At 33.5% G+C, this 21,235-nt stretch overlaps 2 protein-coding genes across 2 annotated transcripts in view; one reads left to right on the plus strand and one right to left on the minus strand.

The window, feature by feature from the left end:
* The window catches only part of LOC108904894 (retinaldehyde-binding protein 1-like), a 121,733-nt gene that overhangs the window by 51,239 nt on the left and 49,259 nt on the right, over positions 1 to 21,235 (minus strand). The window lies entirely within an intron of this gene.
* The window catches only part of LOC108904895, a 79,806-nt gene continuing 68,582 nt past the window's right edge, over positions 10,012 to 21,235 (plus strand). Inside the window, exons 1-2 of the mRNA XM_023454403.1 lie at positions 10,012 to 10,178; positions 14,650 to 14,849. Of these exons, the coding sequence (XP_023310171.1) occupies positions 10,012 to 10,178; positions 14,650 to 14,849 (367 nt within the window). The remainder of the gene's footprint in view (positions 10,179 to 14,649; positions 14,850 to 21,235) is intronic.

Consider the following 21,235-nt stretch of genomic DNA (forward strand, 5'->3'; position numbering starts at 1 on the left):
GGCCCCCATAATTATTATCGAGGATTTCATATTATCATCCAAAGCAGATTAAAAAATTATAGATCCAGTCAAAAAAATTTCAAAATTTATTGAAAAATACAAAAGTTACAGCAAAAAAACCATTTTTAATTCTCAACTTCAAGAGCTAATAACTCTACAGGGTGAGCCCGGAGGAAAAAATTGTATATGAACTTGTGACATTATTTTCTCATTATCTATCCATATCCGAGAGATTGCCCACCATTTCCGGGACACCCTGTATAGCGATTCTGTCTTGAAAATATTTAAATATACAGCTTACATACGTGTCTCTTTAAACCCTGCATTACCTCCAGTTGTCCATAAAAAGTAGTTATACAGTCCACAGGACAGGCAAAGTAAATACAGATAGATGCAGCTCAGTGGGTGGAAAACATTTCAAACGAAGTTTCCGCTGAAGCAACCTTTAGTTATATGAAACGAGTAACGCGAAATTACGGCAATTTTCAACTCAGCATAAACTGAAAAAAAAATCTAAACATACGCCGCGAATTATAAACAAGAAACAAGATTTCAATTTTCATTTTGTTCTAAATAAACATTAGTATGTACTTACTTAAATTATAAATTCAATTGTATTGAGGCAATCATACTTTAAATGTACCTAACCTTTTTTTTTCTTCGATATTTTTTGGTCGAAATAGGACGAGACCGCTGCGGAACTTGCATCACGTCTTTCCTTTTTACTTTTTGTTCTAGAAGCAAGTTATTGTATTGTACTGCACATGTTTCCTACTAAAACTTCTTAGTTTGATATTGCGCTAGTTTGGAAGTTAAAAATTAACCTTCATTTGAAGTTACAGTTGCTGCGGTTTGGTATCGAAACAGAGATTTTCCATTTAAACTTCTGCGTTTCGTCAGAAATAATATTAGTGTACTTCTAGCGCCTTTAATTTAGTTTTCAATTACTTGCTGATGGAATTAACGAAAAGTCAAATAGTAACGGCAAACTGACAATATACGGAGTGTCTTTTAGGCCATAACCTCAAGAGGATTTAAGCCAAAAAAAAATTGATGAAGGGTCTAAAATCACTAGTTTAAGATACAGGATTCTTCATGGTAAGTGACCTATTAAACGTTTCAGTGAAACCAAAGACAATATGACTGAAATTTTGTTTACAGGGGTTATCAGATATACCCTCTTTAATGAAAATAATGCCATCAACGTATCACTTCCTGTTATACCGGAAGTAGCTGTCAACTTCGTTATTTTAAATGGATCACCCTATATATTATTGCATTATCGACACGATAAATTAAAAATAAGTCAAAAACGTTAAAGTTTCCTTGTACCTAATTCTAACCATTTTCGAGGTACCCAACATCTAATTGAAAGATTTTTAAAAATATATTACCTCATTATTTAAAAGATCCTCTATTTTTTTTTAAATTTAACTTAGTAATCTCAATTCGAAATAATATTTTAACAATGCAAATGTTTAAGGAATTGATTGATAAGAATGTATAAACTTTCAAAGTGTAACAAATTTTTTGTCGCTGGCGCTGGGCGCAGGGGTGGTTCGATCGGAGTGATTTTAACAATCTATTTTAACAATGAAATAATAATTAGTGAGAACGAAAAATTTTAGTTGTCCGTTTATTTCACGATAATAATAAAAATCATTCCTAACTTTAACAAGTCTTAACTTGAACAGAATTTTAATACCTAATTAATAAAAACCAACTAAAACACTCAGTCTCAGATGCTGAATGTGATCGCCATTACTATTGATGCACTTCGTATAATCCTCATTCATTTTCAGAACTGCATTTATTATGAAATGGGAATTAAATTCACTTAAATTTTGTATACATTGATCAACTTTATGTCTTAGTCCTAGTTTCCTTATAAACCTCGTTTTTTAAGTAACTCCACAGAAAACTGTCCAAGAGTGTAAGGTCTGGGCTATTTGAAGGCCATTAAATATTTCCTCCATTATCAATCCACAAATCAAACCTATTATTTAAATAATTTCGTACTGCTCTGGTTTTATGAGAAGGCGCTCTTGGTGCCAAATTAAATAGGTATAGTCGATCAGCGGCAGGTCTTCCTATTTGTTTTCTATTTGATTTTCAAGAAAATGCAGGTATCTTTCCCCAGTCAGAGCACCTTCATAAAATAGTGGGTCAATGATTTTATTTCTCAATATACCAAACCTCACCAAACATCAAACGATTTGCGTCGTTGACTTGGAATTTCCCTATTACAGTGAGGATTTTCATTTGCCCAGGTATGAGTATTTTTTCTATTATAAATGCCAGCTGTTGTAAAAGTCGCCTCATCAGTCCGTAAAATCTTTTCAAAATAGTTTAGGTTGCCATTTTCAAGCGCACTCTAATCGCTGAATTTTATGATTTTGGGTGAGTTTTTGGACTGGCGGCATAGTTATAGGGGCGCTATTTATATTTATGTAACGTTCTAATAATTTTACTTTGGATTATTTCTAACTGTCTTGAAGCATTTACTGTGGATTCTTGTGACCTTTCTACAATAATTTAATATTTGAATTTACCATGGTAAACCTCGAATTAATATTTGCTTACATACCTTGAAAATATAGTAATATAGTTAGTTCTAATTCTTCATTTGGAATAATTCTTAGTTTATGTCTTCCAAGAGATTTTGGTTCTCTTAAGCATCGCTCAATGTCGTAAAATGCATCTCGAGATGGAATTGGAAACCCGGGATGCAAACGAGCATACTCGGCGCGCGCTTCATTCACATTATTATTATTAGAGAGCGGACAATGTGTGTCTTTAACCCGAATAATAGGTCAAATTTTGGTAGAGATATGTACGCGTTCAAAAATGTATTGTGTATAAACTATGCAAAATATAATTATTATGTATAGCAAATATATCGTATTATCCTTGCGAAGATTTGTACCCTTTATTTAAAATCCATAAATCATGTGAACAGGTTAAATAACGAGAAAATAATTAAGTTAATTTGGTTCTAAAGAAATTAAATGACACTCGCGTCCATCTCTAGTCTATCCGTTGACATTGGTTGCGTTTATCGAATTCCTATTGGTCAGAATTCAAACTGCAGCCCTGTTATGAATGGAGCGTGAGTTGGACTATTCTATCATGTGCGTCGCCTGAGGGTATTCGTTACATTGACTCCTAATTTCCAATTAAAAGAATGACACTATTTTTAACCGAACTTCATTTAATAAATATGTAGTATACAATTTCTGATTTTCTAAATATTTTATAACGCCTAAAAATGTATGTACCGTGGAATTTTCATGAATTATCACGTAAATTTCCGATGCATATCCGACACGCCACTGCGTCATGGATAATGTATCTGGGTTTATGAATGGCATATCTATGTTCAAGGTTAAAGACACAAATTGTCCGCTCTCTGATTATTATCCTTGTAAAATAAACGGATAATTTCAAATTTTTCGTTCTCACTAAACATTATTTCTTTGTTAAAATAGTTTGTTATAGGAAATAAATTAATGATGATAAATAAACATCTGCCAAAGTCATTTGTTTGTTCCGCGTGCGTCGTCCTAGCCACTGCGATGTGTCAGACATAAATTTCCCTCTTATTCAACCAACTGGAACTTCAACGATCCACCCATCTCTGTGAATAGGTACTCTGTATTCAGCCAGTTTCGTACCACCAAAGAGTACTGGGTACTGGGAAGGGCATCCATCTAATTGAAAAAACGAGTCTATTCTTTGTTGAAAAGGAATATCGTCTAGCATGTTATCATGCTGGGTAGTTAAAAATTCAAGAAATAATTGACCGCTTAATCTATTGGGCAGGATGTAAGGTCCCAACAAAAAATCCTTGGCAACTCAAAAACAGACATATTCACGGCGCACTTTGTAACAAGTAAATAAATAAATTAAGCAAATCTCGAACCTATTCATGAAAATGTTTTATTTATGACTAAACAAAGCAAGATAGGAAAAAAATTAAATAGCAAAATAAGTTGTATTTTTGATAGCTAAATCTGAGAAAAATTTCAAACTTACCAAAAAACAGAGGCGTACCATATTATTTCTATTTTTATCAAGCAGGTATCTTGTGACGCCACTGAAGAAAATAAGACATATTAAATTATGTGAGAAAATGAGTATTATTATTACAAACAACAACAGTTGCCAAGTTTCAACAACGTCTAAAAAGGGGTTTTCGTTTTACGAATAAAAGATCAATTCTCATTTTAAACTTGAACACTCTGTAAATCGAAAACGACGCATCTATACATATATGTTTACATGAACTTTTTTTTTAAAGGACTTTGAGTACAAGTTGTGAAAGTCCTGCTACAAAAAAAGCGGACACCCTGTATAGTGTTCCATTAAAAAAAATGTTTTCTTTAATTTAGTGATTTCCATTATTCAATTGTTTTTTCTAATAGTGTATTATCAAAATTCATAAAAAAAGCTAAAATGTTTATATTAAAAACTTGTTTGTAATTTCAATAATACAATACAAGGTAATATCTTTTATCGCGTCATCGTTTTGGAGCTGCAAGGTGATTCATAATTTAATTTTACTATTAGTTATAATTACATTTAATTTATTTATGTATTTATACCACTGATGAGGTGTTTTGTTTTATCCATGATAACCATATTTATTTCCATTGTATCAGAAATTTGCTTGGTGACAAATTATGTCAAGTTTTTTTATGTAATTGATTGAGAACTATGTTTTACAACCTTTGAAGGATCGTAGAGCTCATATAAATCATTTTAGGAAAAATCATTACACACATTTTAATCATCATCATCTTAGTTTTAAATCACATGCTTAGACTTCGTACGTTCATTGTTAAATTTAATATGTCCAGTTTACGTTCGTCCCCAAAATGTGTCCAGTTTACGTTCGTCCCCAAATATGTCCAGTTTACGTTCGTCCCCAAATTCGTCCAGTTTACGCAGAGCCGCGCCAAAGGACAAAAACCCGCCGAAATATTATTACTAACGGCGGCAGCAACGGAGTAGCGAGTAGCTGCGAATCCAGACGCCACAACGTGTATCCGAGATATGGTATCTCGGCAAGACCAGGGGGATGAAGGCGCGCAAGCCGTACGGGGTCGATTTTTTTTGCGGGGAAATACGTATGGGAGATGGGAGGTTCATTGATATGCCGGCTGCAGATAAGCCTCCTCAAACACTCCGGCTGAAATATATACAGTCGGATAGCTAATATATCCTACTTTACATGCGATTTCCGACTCGAGATAAATGCTGACAGCCTAGCGCGACGCTATCGATTTACTGTTGCCGGGATTATTATGATTTTTGTCTATAGTCTGTTTGGAAATGAAAGAGAGTAATAAAACTCCGAGATAAGAACCGGCCATGGGCGTGGTAATATTTCGTTTCAGGTAATTATCGGGTAACACTAATGCTAACAGGTAATGGGTGTACATTAGTATATTTTACTGGATACATCATAGGGCAGGAGCCAGTGTATTGTGACAGATCAATCCAGTCTTAGAGCTGAATATACGAAGACGTGCTAGTGCAGTAGAGTAAAATTCGACTTGTGTTTAGTGACTATTGTGCCAGTGGATATAATATTGTTTGGGTAAAATGTCGAGCTTATCAGATTACGTACCTGCTAAACGCGTGAAAAGATGTGCGCTGTCTCAGAATGAGAAGATTATTATATTAAATGTATTTAATGCATTGAAACACCAAAATCCTACCAACAGTGTTGACGACATCGTGGAAAAGTGTTCCAAAATGACAGGGATTGGAAAATCGACTATCTACAGACTTTTAAAGGAAACAAAAAATGAACAAGATACTGTAAATCCCCCAAAATCATCTACAGGGAGGTCAAAAGTCGTTATAGATGATTTCTTCAAAAATGTCATTCGCAGAAAAGTACACTCATTTTATTTTAAAAAAGAAATACCAACGCTAAACAAAATTTTAAGTGAACTTTCAGAGGACAACGATTTGCCAAAAATCAGTAGAAGCAAATTATGGGCCGTCTTACGAGAGTTGAATTTTTGCTGGGAAAAGCAGAACAGGAAGTCAGTTCTTATCGATAAAGATGAAATTATTTGTTGGCGAAGATCCTACTTAAGATCAATTAGAAAATTCCGTGACGAAGGGAGGAATATTTATTATCTAGACGAAACTTGGGTCAACGAGGGATATACTGTAACAAAAGTATGGCAAGATAAAAATGTAAAAAGTTTTCGACAAGCATTTTTGGATGGACTTTCAACAGGGTTCAAGGCACCTTCAGGTAAAGGGCGAAGATTAATAGTGACACATATAGGTAGTGCCAGTGGTTTTGTAGATGGCGGTTTACTTTTATTTGAATCTAAAAATACAGGTGACTATCACGAAGACATGAACGCAGATGTTTTCGAAGAGTATTTTACACAGATGTTGGATCTTATTCCTCCGGGGTCTGTAATTGTCATGGATAATGCCAGTTACCATTCACGGCAGACCGAGCGGACGCCTACGACTGCTTGGAGGAAAGCCGATATAATTCAATGGTTATCCGGAAAAAACATTTCTTTTGAAACAAATATGGTGAAAAAGGAACTTTTGACACTTGTCAATCTTAATAAAGATCAGAAAAAATATGTTATCGATGAAATGGCAACAAATCGCCAAATAACGGTACTACGGTTACCACCTTATCACTGTGAACTTAACCCAATCGAATTAGTCTGGGCGCAGGTAAAAGGAGATGTAGCGCGAAATAATACGACGTTTAAATTAAGTGACGTGAAAATTTTGTTAAAAAATTCCTTGGAACGAGTAACTGCAGATAACTGGCAAAGATGTATACATCATGTACAAAAAGAAGAGGAGAAAATGTGGGAACTCGATAATTTAATTGACGTTACTGTGGAACCTATCGTTATCAATCTAGGAGACGAAGATAATTCATCAGAATATTCAGAGGATGAATTTTAATATACCTACTTTTTTATTTTCTTTATTGTACATTTATACAACACTACATTTACTCACCATAATTTGAATTTTCAAAATACATATATTTTTGTGTGGAATAAAAGTCTATTCATTAAATTTAAATAAATATTTTGATAATAATATTGAATAATTTTATTTGAATTACTAAAAACCCTCTTAACCCGGTTATGATGCTTAAAGTAGCCTCATGTTTTGAAATGCTGTTTTTATATTGTTTACTTATAAGAGAAATGGACCGAGAAATTGAAGCGGCATAGACAAAGACGGATTGTCGGGGATTAAATTTTAGCTACCTGCTACAATTTAGTACAGTCCGATCGCACAAAGTTTTTTTAAAAGTACACCTCATCTATACCGAAAATGCATAATATAAAAATATTGAATATAAGCACCAGTACTACATTTATTTACGATTTGCATATATAATAAGCTTTTATTACCCTCTTTCATTTCTAAACAGACTATAGGATTCATACGCTTACGGTTTGTCTTTCTATGATTCTCGTCAAATCCGCAAAATATATTCTTTTTTAAGCTTGTAGAGTGTTTCGAACGAACAATACAATATTTAGTACGAAAAGGCATATCCCTTTTAAAATTCATTATTGTAATTTATTTTCTTTCCTAACAGTTTCGGCTTTACGCCATCATCTAGGGAAAAACACAATATCCTATAAAAATAGTAACAATAAATTTATACACTTTTTAATTTTTCATATTTTGTTACTAAAAGCTGTATACGAGGGCTGACAAAAAAGTTAATACATATTTAATGAATAACATTGCCTGCAGAGGACGCCCCGCACACGACAGCCAAAAATTATTATTACATAATATTTCCCACCCTAAAAAAACATATCTGACTAAAACTTTAGAAGTTATTAAGGAAAAATCATTTTTTATTTTTCACTTTGACACACTGTATCTTTTTTATTATGCGGCTTGGGATATAAGTATGTTAGGTTAAATCACCTAAACAATCTCTGGTATAATTTGTGCCCCTTCATTTAAATACACCCAGTATATAAAAGACTACGTTAAACAAATACATACGCTCATCATTGAAATTAATTCATATTTTCTAACTATACAGGATGATTCGCAAACGGTGACCAAAAATGAAACCGCGTATCCTTTGGTAAATTTTAAGGGGGGCCTTTCGTATAAAGTTGTTTTCTAGGACGCTTTCTTAAAAAGATACAAGATGTTAAATAAAAAAAATATTTTTAATTTTTTTAAATAATTTAAAAACTATTAAGTGAAATAATTTGAAACAAGGCACGTGTATTTATGTAAACATTGACCAAAATCTGAGGCCTTTTTCTAAAATTTAGATGCTCCAGTGGCGGAGATACAGGGTATCGGTGGTATATTTTTTTTAAATAGAATATTACGCCACTGCTTTACGGTAACAATAATAATATTTTCGGATTCAATTCTTTCAATTTTCTACAAATTACTACTCTCGTATGTTTTTCGAGAAATGCCTGATTTTCGAGGAAAACTTAAAAGACAAACTGAAAACACAAAATTTGAATCAAATGCGAATTAAAATTACTTAGTAGGTTGCGTTAGCAACTTTAACATTCTGAGCAGTTAGAAGAATAAATAAATAATGCTTTTCATCAGATTCAAGCATTAATAAATTTCGACCAAATTACATTTTTGTTACTAAAAAGATGTCGTTCCTATGTTCGTGGAAATGGAGGAATTTTTACTCATGTACTCAAATAAAATCATTAAAATGATGGCGCTATATTACATAATTTCTTTATTCGAAAAAATAACCGAATTATTAGTGTTTGTCATGTCATTTAACTAAAAGTGTTTTCAGTTAGTTTTTTAAGTTTTACTCGAAAATCAGGCTTTTATCGATAAACATAAGAGAGTAGTAATTTGTAGAAAATTTAAAGATAAAGACTGTTACCGTAAAGCAGTGACGTACTAATTTATTTAGAAAAATATGCCCAAATTTTAGGAAAAGGCCTCAGATTTTGCCCAATTTCAAATTATTTCACTTACTAGTTTTTAAATTAGTTAAAGAAATTAAAAACATTTTTTTAAGTTTAACACCCTGTATCTTTTTAACAAAGCGTCCTAGATAAAAACTTTATACGAATGACTCCTTAAAATTTACCAAAAAATACGAGGTGTCATTTTTGGTCACCATTTGTCAATCACCCTGTGTGTACTTAACAATGACATGTAAAGTATGGAAAATAAATGACTTCATATAACTAGTAATAAATAAGATTTAAAATTTTTGCAAAATATTGAAAATATCGTAATCTAATCGTATTGAAGACGAACAGTAAATATGTCCCGTATTTTATTTTCAATAAATAAATTAATCTGGCGTAGAGGGGGGCATTGAATTAAATAAAAAATAGTAGGGAATTGCTGAATATTTAAATTAAAATTAATTTTTGTTACCCGCTACTGCTAGTCGAAAAAGCTTAACAAAAAACAAAATGTCGATCAAAAATATGTTTTGGAAAACTTTTGAGGGTTGCTTTCGGTGTGCAGCAAAATAAAACTTTCTCTCAACGGTAAAAATAAAAGTATTTTTATTGAAAACTAATTGTAAGTGTAGAGAAAAGATATGTTGTCGGGGCAAACGTCCGCTGGAGTGTCCTCTTTGTGGAGTCGTTCGCAGGTATAAGTATCTGGTCCTTGGCGCCAATCTGCCGTGGTCCTCTTCCGGGAACCATATCCCGCATTGCACATTGTTTCTTGTCGCTTGCAACGGTTAGGCCGTCTGGCGTCAGGCTGGCGATCTTGACGTAATACTTAAAATGGGTCACTTGCGGACATGTGTACCCACACTTTCATTAGACAAAAGTTGTTGCCTTTGGCGAGTTAAATGCGTGGTAAAACTTTGGCACTTATTTCTAGGACACCCTGTAAAATATTGTAGACAATTTCGGGATATGTAGAAAAGATTCATTTATTGTTCAATTTTTATTTAATTTGTTTTTCTTTTAATTTCTAGCACTTACAAATTTTACATTGAGATATATTTTTCAGGGCATGGACCTGGAAATGCAGCTTAGGGCGGCGGAGGCCAGAAGGGCCGAGTTGGAGCGGCAACACGCGGAGGCGCTCCAAGCGCTCAGGGGATGCGGTCCGGAGACTCTGGAGGCCAGACAGTCTCGGGTTAGGGAATTGGAGAAGAAAGTAGCCTTAGAAACCGTGAGGTAAGTCGAAAACGAACACAATTTTTTAACTACCTATACACAGTGTGTCCAAGATTGAAATTGAAACACGATACTAGAAGCGAAAACGTCAAAAAATTTTTTTTGTTACAGCTGTTTCTATTTGCACTATTAATTATGATACATCTTGTATATTAGATTAGTTTTGTTCACCATCATACTTCTACGGTAATTCCATTCTCACCCAGACTTACCTCTCTGTTTTTAGATGTTTTTATCGTTTACATTACACTCGTTTCTTCTAATATAGGTGGTTCCTCATCTTCTGTGTTTTGTCTAATATCTTACATCATTAATTTCTTCTCTTTGATCTTTGAGTTCATTCAACAATTTCTCAAAATATTCTTCCTACAGTTTTAGGATTTCGTAATTGTCTGTCCGTCTCTCTAATTTTTGTCAAATGTTGTTCTTGGTTGATAGCCTGTCCTTTTCTGTTTTACTCCTCTATGCCCATATATTTTGCTCCTTTTTGCTCTCATCGTAATTTTAATTTTCCGCATTTGCCTCCTTCATTTCATTAGTTTCTTCCTATAGCGTTTCTAGTCCTAATTCCCTTATTTTTCACAATTCCTGTTCCCGTTCTCTGTCGAACCATTTCCCACTATATGTGTTCTCAGATATTGCCCTACACGTATTCCTACTACTCTCTCCATCCGATCTCTTAATATTTCCCATAAGGTCTTTTTACCTTCATATATTTTACCTTTATATATTTTATATACCGTATTTGTGTGGTCATCAGGTCCGACAAAATCACATGATCAGTAACGCATTGTGACGTCACTTGGTGCGANTCGTTTACATTACACTCGTTTCTTCTAATATAGGTGGTTCCTCATCTTCTGTGTTTTGTCTAATATCTTACATCATTAATTTCTTCTCTTTGATCTTTGAGTTCATTCAACAATTTCTCAAAATATTCTTCCTACAGTTTTAGGATTTCGTAATTGTCTGTCCGTCTCTCTAATTTTTGTCAAATGTTGTTCTTGGTTGATAGCCTGTCCTTTTCTGTTTTACTCCTCTATGCCCATATATTTTGCTCCTTTTTGCTCTCATCGTAATTTTAATTTTCCGCATTTGCCTCCTTCATTTCATTAGTTTCTTCCTATAGCGTTTCTAGTCCTAATTCCCTTATTTTTCACAATTCCTGTTCCCGTTCTCTGTCGAACCATTTCCCACTATATCTGTTCCCAGATATTGCCCTACACGTATTAGTACTACTCTCTCCATCCGATTTCTTAATATTTCCCATAAAGTCTTTTTACCTTCATATATTTTACCTTTACATATTTTATATACCGTATTTGTGTGGTCATCAGGTCCGACAAAATCACATGATCAGTAACGCATTGTGACGACACTTGGTGCGACAATATACTTCTCGGCCTCCTGCCGTCTAGTTTACAATTCCCATGAAATTGATTGTCTCTAGATTCTTATTGGGCCGTCCCGCAACTGTGATTCATCTTCTCGATTTTCGATCGCACTAATTGACGTCACGAATTAGCGCTGCAGCAAACACCCGTTTTAAACATTTACTACCCGCGCTAAACTTTAACAATCTTTACGAGAGATAATTCTAATATTTCTTCCACATATTTTTATAAGTTTCTAGAGTCTAGACATCTAAAAAAAATAGAAGCAAGTTGCCCGTTATGGGTTGATTCGAATAAATACTTGTAGAAGAAGTCCTATCAATAGTTATCGCCGACGTTGCAGTGTCAGTCACCAGCGCCCCCCATCGATCAGCGATTCCTTTTGTCGCTCTTTATTTAGCCGACATGAAACGAAACGCCGCCGTCCCCCTTTGTACTGCTGCGGCTAGGAAAGATTTCAATGTGAGCCCCCATTCAATGAGTTAACTATGTTTGTGTAACGACGAATCAATATTTGGGTCACGGAACTGGATCCGGGGGTACTCTGTAATGAATTATTATCGCCCGGCCTTTTTCAGCCGGCATCTAATGAAGCCGTAAATCGATTTTAATGCATTTCTGCAAAAGGGGTCTGGTCTCATATCTTTCGGATCCTTATTCTTTGCACTCCCGAACATATATCGTCCGAATGTAACGAAAATGTGGGAGACTGTCACGTTTAACTTGTTTGCTACGGCGTTTGCACGGGATCAAGTCGTCCACTTCAATCAATCAGTGTGTGATATCGCTCCTAAAATAAATTCCGTAGATTTGACTGTATTTGGGACCGAGTCAATTCAATTAAATCACTTTAAGTTCATAGTGTGTGTATCATTTTTACGCTGAATTCAAATAATGTGATTGTAAAATTTGTGAACGAGTCAATCGGATCAAATATATTGATTTTAGGCGATTTAATTTGTAAAATTTGGGATCTAATTTGCGCACCGAATCGTCTATTCGAATCTGTCATGGTTTATATGACCCTTCAACTCAATTAGGTGGATTTGGGTCAGATTTACCAGGGATTAGACCCATTGGTGTTTGTGTCGTTCCTAAATTTAATTCAGCATTTTATTGTAACATTTGGGATCTAATCAGTTGGATTGAGTCATATATTTCAAATCCATTGGTATTTAAGTCATTCTTATTCTGAACTGAAATGATTTGGCTGTAAAATTTGGGATCTAGTAAATTGGATCAAGTCCTTTAGTGTTTAATATCGCTTTTAAATTGATTTAAGTCAATTTAGTTGTAAATTTATTCAGTCGGATCGAATAAGACGTTTGAAATTTATAAGTCACTCTTAAACCAATTTCAGTTAACTTTTACTGTAAAATTTGGGATCAATCGGATCAAATTTATCTTTTCAAATTCATTATGCTTGCTTATGTTACTTCTAAAGTGAATTTCAAATAGACTTTACTGTAAAATTTGATACTGAGCTAATAGGATCAGATCCATCAGTATTTATGTCACTCCAAAACCGAATTCAGTCGATTTGATTTAACATTTTGGGGTCTAATCAGTCGGATTGAGTCATATATGTCAAATCCATCAGTATTTAAGTCACTCTGAATTGAATTATTTGGCGGTAGAATTTGAGATCTATCTTAATTTAAGTCACTCCTCAACCAATTTCAGTGGATTTTACTGCAAAATTTGGTATTCAATCAATGAATCAAACGAATAAAATTTATCTCTTCAAATCGCTTCAAATTCGCTGGTGTTTATGTCACTGTTAACCTGATTTTAGTCGATTTGATTGTAGAATTTGCGACTTAATTGTGTTATCTGATCTCAGTTGTTGTGATTTTAAAATTTAACATCTAATCAACCGAATCCAATCTATCACTTCAAATCCATTAATGCTGCATGCATTCCTACACTGAATTCAGTTGGTTTTACTGTAAAATTTGGGATCGAGTCAGTTGGATGAAATTTATTAGTGTTAATGTCAGTTTTTAACAGATCTCAGTCAATTTCGTTGTAAAATCTGGGAATAAATCATTCGAATCGAAATATACTACAAGTCTTTCAGTCACTTCTACACCAATTTCAGTCGGTTTGGCCGTAAAATTGGGGATCAAGTCAATCGTAACAAATCGGTTGCTGTTTATGTCACTCTTAACCTAATTTTAGTCCATTTGAATGTAGAATTTGGAACTTTATTAGTCATGAGTCACTCTTAAACCGATTTCAGACAATTCGACAGTAAAATTTGAAATCAAATCAATTAATGTTATCTGATTTCAGTTGATGTGATTTTAAAATTTACGATCTAATCAGTCAGATGGGATAAAACATCTTAAAATTAGTGTTTAAATCCTACCGTCACTAAATTCAGTTAATTCGACTGTAAATTTTTGGATCGAATCATCAATTTCGAATCTGTCAATGCTATGTCATACCTATACTGATTTTTTCCATTTGGCTGTAAAGTTTAATTTTAAAATTTGTGAAATTATACAGTGTGTGCATAGATGGAGTTGATTTTATGAAAAAAGTAATTTTTCTTAAAAAAAATCTGCTTCTGTTGAAATATAGACAACAGTAGTTTTAAGTAGGTCAATTTATACAGGATGTACCTTATTAAGAAATTATTAAGAATATAGTAGTTGTTTTTATTGATAGAACTCAACAATATATATACTATTAAAAAAAAATATTGAAAAATTATTGGTTTTCCTGTATTTCGTAACTAAAAACACACTACAGAAATGAGACAACCCCCAAATCCAAAGCCAAAGGCTGTGTGGAAGGGGGCTACACTTGAAAATACGCGGACAAACACCCATTATCCATCGACATTGCCAGTGCCGACACCGGGGATCGAACCCGGACCAGAATAGGAAGCCTGGCCGAAAAATGCTTGCCACCGCACTTTCGACCGACTGCGCTACCGTGGCGAATTGTTTAAACACATTATTGAACTTTAAAAATAAAATTAACTACGTTTCTAATCATTTCTTTGTAAAGGACACACTGTATAAGTCTTTTTATTGAGACGAACATTAGACGAGAGTCGTTTGTCCTAGATGTGAGGAGCTGCAGCTAGAGCTAGCGTCTTCCCAGAGGGGGCGCATGGGTGCTAGCGTACAGGGCGTCCCAATGTCCAGCGCCATGGGCGGCCAATCGTGGGGCAATAAAGGTACAGAAATTGAACGAATTATGGCTAAAATAGAGCAAGATAACAGAATATTAGCTGAATTAGACCATAGTCGTTCTACTACTTTGGGTAAGTTAGAATAGCGGAATGTGTATCTAGTGGAAACAGGAAGTAAGATTGAAATTTTAGATTATTAGTCACGCTATTTTCAACACCCCGTAGAAAGTAGTTATGATATAACACCGCACCTCGGCGGTATCTCTGGTAGTCGATATTCAGTCTTGGAAATCAGAACCGTGTTAACTCTCTTAATTTCCCTTTCGACGCCTTTCAACGCAGATTTAAGATATTTATGGGTAAAAGGAGAAGCTTATCTGAGGTTTTTACGACGCTCAAACATCGCCGTCATTCGGTTTATAGCCGCTGTTAGATTTTTTTTCAATAAGTATTCCTTTTTCGGAGATATTTATACAGAATTCACTTTAATCCCTTGCCACCAGTGATAAGTTCCTCAGTTGTGGGACAATTTTAACTTTTTCCCTTTCAGATTAATAATAATTTTTTTGTTTGTTTTTGTTTTTCGAAAAAAGTAGCAGTACAAGGTGATTCACAATTTATCCAAAACACTTCGGGGATATATGCACCAATAAAATAGAGTTGGTACTACCCAAAAAAGTTATAATAAAATATTTACAAATTTCGAATAAAAATTGTTACATTTAAAAGCACTATGTAACTGGACGATTGTGGTGTGTTTATTAAATTTAAATTTTTGTTCGCGCCCTTTCAGAAGTTACCACCGATTTAATTTCATAAATACCTATTCGGTATTACTGTGGTCTTTATAGGACTCTTATTACCGTGGTTTATTGTTTACATCTGTCTTAAGTGTACAAAATGGCATATGTGCAGCGATGCAGAATTATACGATATTTTACAACTATTCTAAAATATTCAAAAAATTTCCTTTTTTTGGGCAGAGATTGTCGACAATTGCTTAGTTGGACCCTTTATATTGCCGAACTAAATGGATGGTTTTCAGTATCTCGAATTTCTTGGAATTGATCTGCCTGGACTTCTTGAAGATGTGCCTTTAGCTGTTCGACAAGGAATGTGGTGTTACGATATCATTTTCGACAAATTATTCAATATACCTTCATGAAGTCAAAGAAGTACGGTGGCTTTTACAAGGAGGACGGTCCACCGCGGTTTCCTGATTTAAAGCCATCGACATTTAAAAAATGAAGTTAATAGTACTGGCATGGAAACTGTTGAGATTTACGTACCCAGCACTCGGGTCCTGCGACCCATTGTGCATGCCGCTAGTAAGAGTTTTTCCAGACCCATGCCCTGCTGGAGTGTCTCTAATTGCATGAACGTATTACAATAATGCTGCCAATAATTAGCGGATATTTGCTACAGATAAAAAAAATAAAATGAGAATCCTATGCGTTGATCCTGATGATGGCATTGAAGTTCAGAAGTAAATCATAGAGGCATTCCAATTACCTCAGTACACCTTTTAGTTATCGGTTGGCCTACAAATATATAAGAAGCTATAATGGCTGAAATAAATGATAAATTAGTGATAAATTAAGTACGACTTTTTTTTGACAATATTTTAACTTTCAAAGTAGTGTAGGTACCTATGTTTTCGAGCGACCTCTAAAAAATGAATATCAACGACCTAATAATTTTTTTTATTGAATTTGATGAACAAAAGAATATAAATAAATCATGAGACACTTAAATTTTAAAAAATTATAAATATATAAATACTTGCGGTAGTAAATTTTGCCTCGAGAAATTTTTTAAGTGTCTCGTGATTTATTTATATTCTTTTGTTCATCAAATTCAATAAAAAAATTATTAGTTCGTTGATATTTATTTTTAGAAGTCGCCCGAAAACATTTTAGGTACCTACACAACTTTTAAATTTAAAATAATTATGAGTGACCTTTAGAAATTAAAATATCGATTTGAAATTTTCAGAATCGAGATTTCTTTCAACCTAGAAAATGATAAAATAACGAGAAAAAATGTAAAAAAAAAATTAAATTTTTGACGATTTTGGAAATTTTTAAAAATCTTGAGCGACCTCTAAAAAAATTTTTTTTGAGCTGATTTTTTGAGGTGGCTCTTGAAACATGATTAACATATTTTCACAAGAGACACCCTACTATGGATGAATCTATCCCGTATTTTATTTTGGATAAGTTTGGAATCACCCTGTATATATCGTTATACTTAAGTGTACCTATAGAATAATACAGACAGTGAATCACATAATCATATCGAGCTAATATTATTTTAAAAAAATGTAATTCGCTACTGTGCTGTAACAATTTAAACTTAACGTTAATTAAACTTTATATAACTTAAATTTATAATATTTTTTTCTCGGTTAATACCAGAAACCTTTTACTAGTGACTAAATAAAAAGCAGTAAGTATATTTTTAAATAATATCACCGAGTGCACGCCACTGGCGCAAACTGATTTTTTTTCGATTGCTTCCTGTTTCCAACTAAAGTTGATGTAACAAGCTTCTTACAATTTTTTCATTCGATATTTTCTTAGCAAGTTCTAGGTATTTTTTAAAGTACAATCTTTATAACAGGCGTGCATGTTTCAATTTTTTCTTAAATAAAACAGTAGCCTTAAACAATCAGCATCCCTAGTTAGAGGACTGCAACATTATTTGCTAGCAATTTTTGTCTGTCTCTACACATACAGCGTGTCCCAAATAAGACGGCTTCGTCCACAACTTTGACAATATCAATAATACAGTAGAAATATTTCAAATAACAGTTACGTCACATCAGTTTCATCACATGTTGAAATTTTGAATTATACAGAGTGGCCTATTTCTTCCGGGCGTTAGTTAGTTTTATATTTTCAATGTAATGATTGATTTCTTGATGAATCTAAAAACAGAGTTTTGCGAATTAAAAAACTAATATAGGGGTTGATCTCGAAAAGGGGATTCACGTATATTTGCAAGATATGTTTTTCGTAATCAATTGATAGATAAAATCAGGTGTTTTGATTTAATTTTTTACAAAACAAAATTTGAAGGAAATCCTATTCATGCGGAAAATGTTGATTGTACTGTTTTGGAACGGAAACGGTACTATCGCGTGACACCTTTCTTTTAGCACTAGAATGGTAAAAAAAAACTTGAAAAACTTCGAATATGAAATGAATAATCACATACTTTAATGGGGGATGCGGCAAATGCCTGTTTTTTTTTTTTCAGAATTAATTAACGCCAAATCGGTAACATTAGACCCAATATCCATTTATCATGGCTGGGTCTTAAATAAAAAAAGGGTATATCATTTGACAAAATGAAGCTATGTAACGCCCAGAAGAAATAGAACGCCCTGTATAAGAGTAAATAATATTGAAGTGTGAAGAAATTAATTTGCTGCAACTTTTATTCGAAACAATTCTTTGTATTATTGATTTTATCAGAGCTATGAAAGAATCTTTTTTAAGTGGGACAACCTGTATATAGTTAGTACGTTTATACAAAAAAAAAACATAAATATAATTACCATCAGTTGTGTCAAATATTTCAAATTGTCGTGATTAAAAATCTGGGTAAAAAATAGGAATATGAGAAATATTAGTCTTGAAAAATTGTAAATTCTGCCTGAAATTGTTTATAACACGTAAACGAAATATTTATTTAACTATTACTTTTCTTCAACTGAATTCCTCAAAATAATATTGGAAAATGATGACTTTACTGAAAGATTCAGAAGGAACTTTCTTTACATTTTTCAATTCGGCAATCGCGTCCTGAGAAAACGAAAAAAAGTAAAATAAAAACATAAATGCACAATAAAGAGTTTCACATTAAATACAGGGTGTTGTAAAATGTTGTTCAGAGAATTTTGGAGCAAATTCAACATCCAAAAATACGAAAAATTCCTATAAACGTAGGTCCGCAAATGCTTCGTTTTCGAAATAGTGTCAAAAAAATATTTATGTTTTTTATTGATAATTTCTAAATTTGTCATTGGATATCGTTTAAATTTCGGTCAATAAATTTATGATACGTAGGTTATAATTTGGTATATCGATTATTTTTGAGACCCATCAGTGGCGTAGATATTGATTTTTGACCAGAAAATCTATGCCACTGGTTTTTCTACTGGTTTTTACTTTATTTCTCGGAACTTCATTTATTTTAGAGCAAAAAGGCTCCCTTGCACATTTGATATTTAGCTAGCGGCTTTCGAGTTATTCAAAATGTCAGATTCGATTCGAATCATTTTATTAATAAATGTCATTCTAAAGAGTCCGATAAATCCGGGATCGATCCAACAAAACGCACCTTGTGGAGAAACAAATATTTGTAAAAAATTGTAGAACGCAATTGAAATTACCAATAAAAACATATTTTATAATTTTTCTTGACACCCTCTGCTTCGAAAACGAAGCATTTGCGGACCTACGTTTGTAGGAATTTTTTCTATTTTTGGATGTAGAATCTACTCTAGAATTCTCTGAACAACATTTTGCAACACCATACACACCATACAGGATGTCCCAGAATATGTGGGCAATCTCTCGGATTTATACAGGAGATGTTAAAATAACAAGACAAGTTCCTATAAAATTTTTCCCTAGAGGGCTCGATTTTTTATAATAACTTTTAAAATACTTAATAATTAAATTATTTTTTAAATGAAGGACAACAGATAAGACTCCTTAAAAATTTATCCATGGAAACAATTTGGCTTATTTGGTTTACCAGGGGCGGACTAGCTGTAACACAATAATGCCGATTTTTTTTTACATCCTTATCGATAATGGCACAAATAAAAATATTTTTAGAGAACTTGAACCAGACTAAAATGGGGTGGTGCCTCATCATGCATGAATTACCATGTCGTATATTGCCAAAGGTAGGTCGTCTAAAAGTTTTGGCAAGTTGTCTTGGAGAAATTCCAAATAAAGTTCCCCAGTTAAGCTTCAAGGCAATACAAATGGTCTAATGAAATGTTGATGATTCCAGCCCATACGTTAATGAGGTCAAACTGGTGCTGATACTGCTGATGATGCGTCACAATAAAAGCTGGTGGATTTTCTTATGCCTATAAATGTAAATTATGGAAGTTTATTATTCCATTTTTACAAAATTCGGCTTCTTCCTTAAAGAGAATTGAATCGATGAAATTTGCATTGTTGCAGTACCTATCTAAAAGCCAGTTTGAAAATTCCATTCTCCGCGGAAAGACTACAGAAAGAAGTGTATGGACTTTCTGTATGTAATAGGGATGCAATGGTTGTTCTTTAAGGATTCTAAGAACCGTTGCTTTTGTGCAATTAAACTAGGCAACCAATTTCCGAACACTTTTTGAAGGATCTGCTTCTACGGCATTTAGGATATCTTCTTCAGCGACCTCACCGCGATTGATTTGATTTCCACAACTGTGTGTGGTTTTGGCAAACATTCCTAAAATTATTTACAGCATTTTAATTCTATATATTTCCAACTCAAAAAGTACACTAACGCAAGTTTAAACGCTCATCCACTATTTCAAAGTTTTTCATGTCAGGAATTCTTCTGGTTTCTAAGGCATTACACGATGCAAGCCCATACAATAAATGTATGTCGGCATATTCAACAAACGTAAATTCCATTACGGCAAATAAAATAAATCCGAGGAATAAAAAAAAAGGAAAATAACACAAGTTTCGACACCTTCTATCGTTAACTGATAGACTCAGATAGGTACTGTAATTCTTATGTAAATCGGTAAATGTCAAAAAAAAAAAAACAACCATAGCACCAAAATACAGAGAAAAACAAGTGTGAATAAAAGTGGTATTTTTTTTGATAGGCACAGAAAGAATGCAAATTCCATCGGTTTATTTCTCTTTACGGAAGTAATAAAAATCATATTAAACAAAAATAGTTTTTTCTCGAAAACAGTTCATTTTATCGATATCAACCAAGAGTAGGTACCTTTTTTTTAGTTTAAGGTTCAAGCTTTTGTGTCTTTATCGTACAGGGACGGGGTGTAAAAAAATGGCATTATTGTGTTACAGCTAGTCCGTCCCTGGCAAACCAAATAGGCCAAATTGTTTTCATGGGTCAATTTTTAAAGAGTCTTATCTGTTGTCCATCACATTAAAAAATAGTTAAATTACACAAAGTATTTTAAGTTATTCAAAAAAAATCGATTTTCAGGGGAATCATTTAGGGGCCTGTATTTCCGTATGGAAGCTCTTTAAGGAAAATTTTTATAGGACCTTGTTATGTTATTTTAACGTCCCCTTTATCTCCGAGAGATTGCCCATATATTCTGGGACACCCTGTATAACAGGAGAGTAGCCATTGACAGTGACGTTTACTACACAAAATCAGCTGTTACCTCCGAATTCTTTGAAACTGCATGGATTTGCATGAAAATTTAGAATAAGGCTCATCTTAGGCTCAAGTTCAAAGGTGACATAAGCCCGATTGACGCTTTTTGTTTTTTAGGGGTAAAAACTACC

Source organism: Anoplophora glabripennis, unplaced genomic scaffold (assembly GCF_000390285.2).
Source record: "Anoplophora glabripennis isolate ALB-LARVAE unplaced genomic scaffold, Agla_2.0 scaffold197, whole genome shotgun sequence".
NCBI classification, from domain to species: Eukaryota; Metazoa; Arthropoda; class Insecta; order Coleoptera; family Cerambycidae; genus Anoplophora; species Anoplophora glabripennis.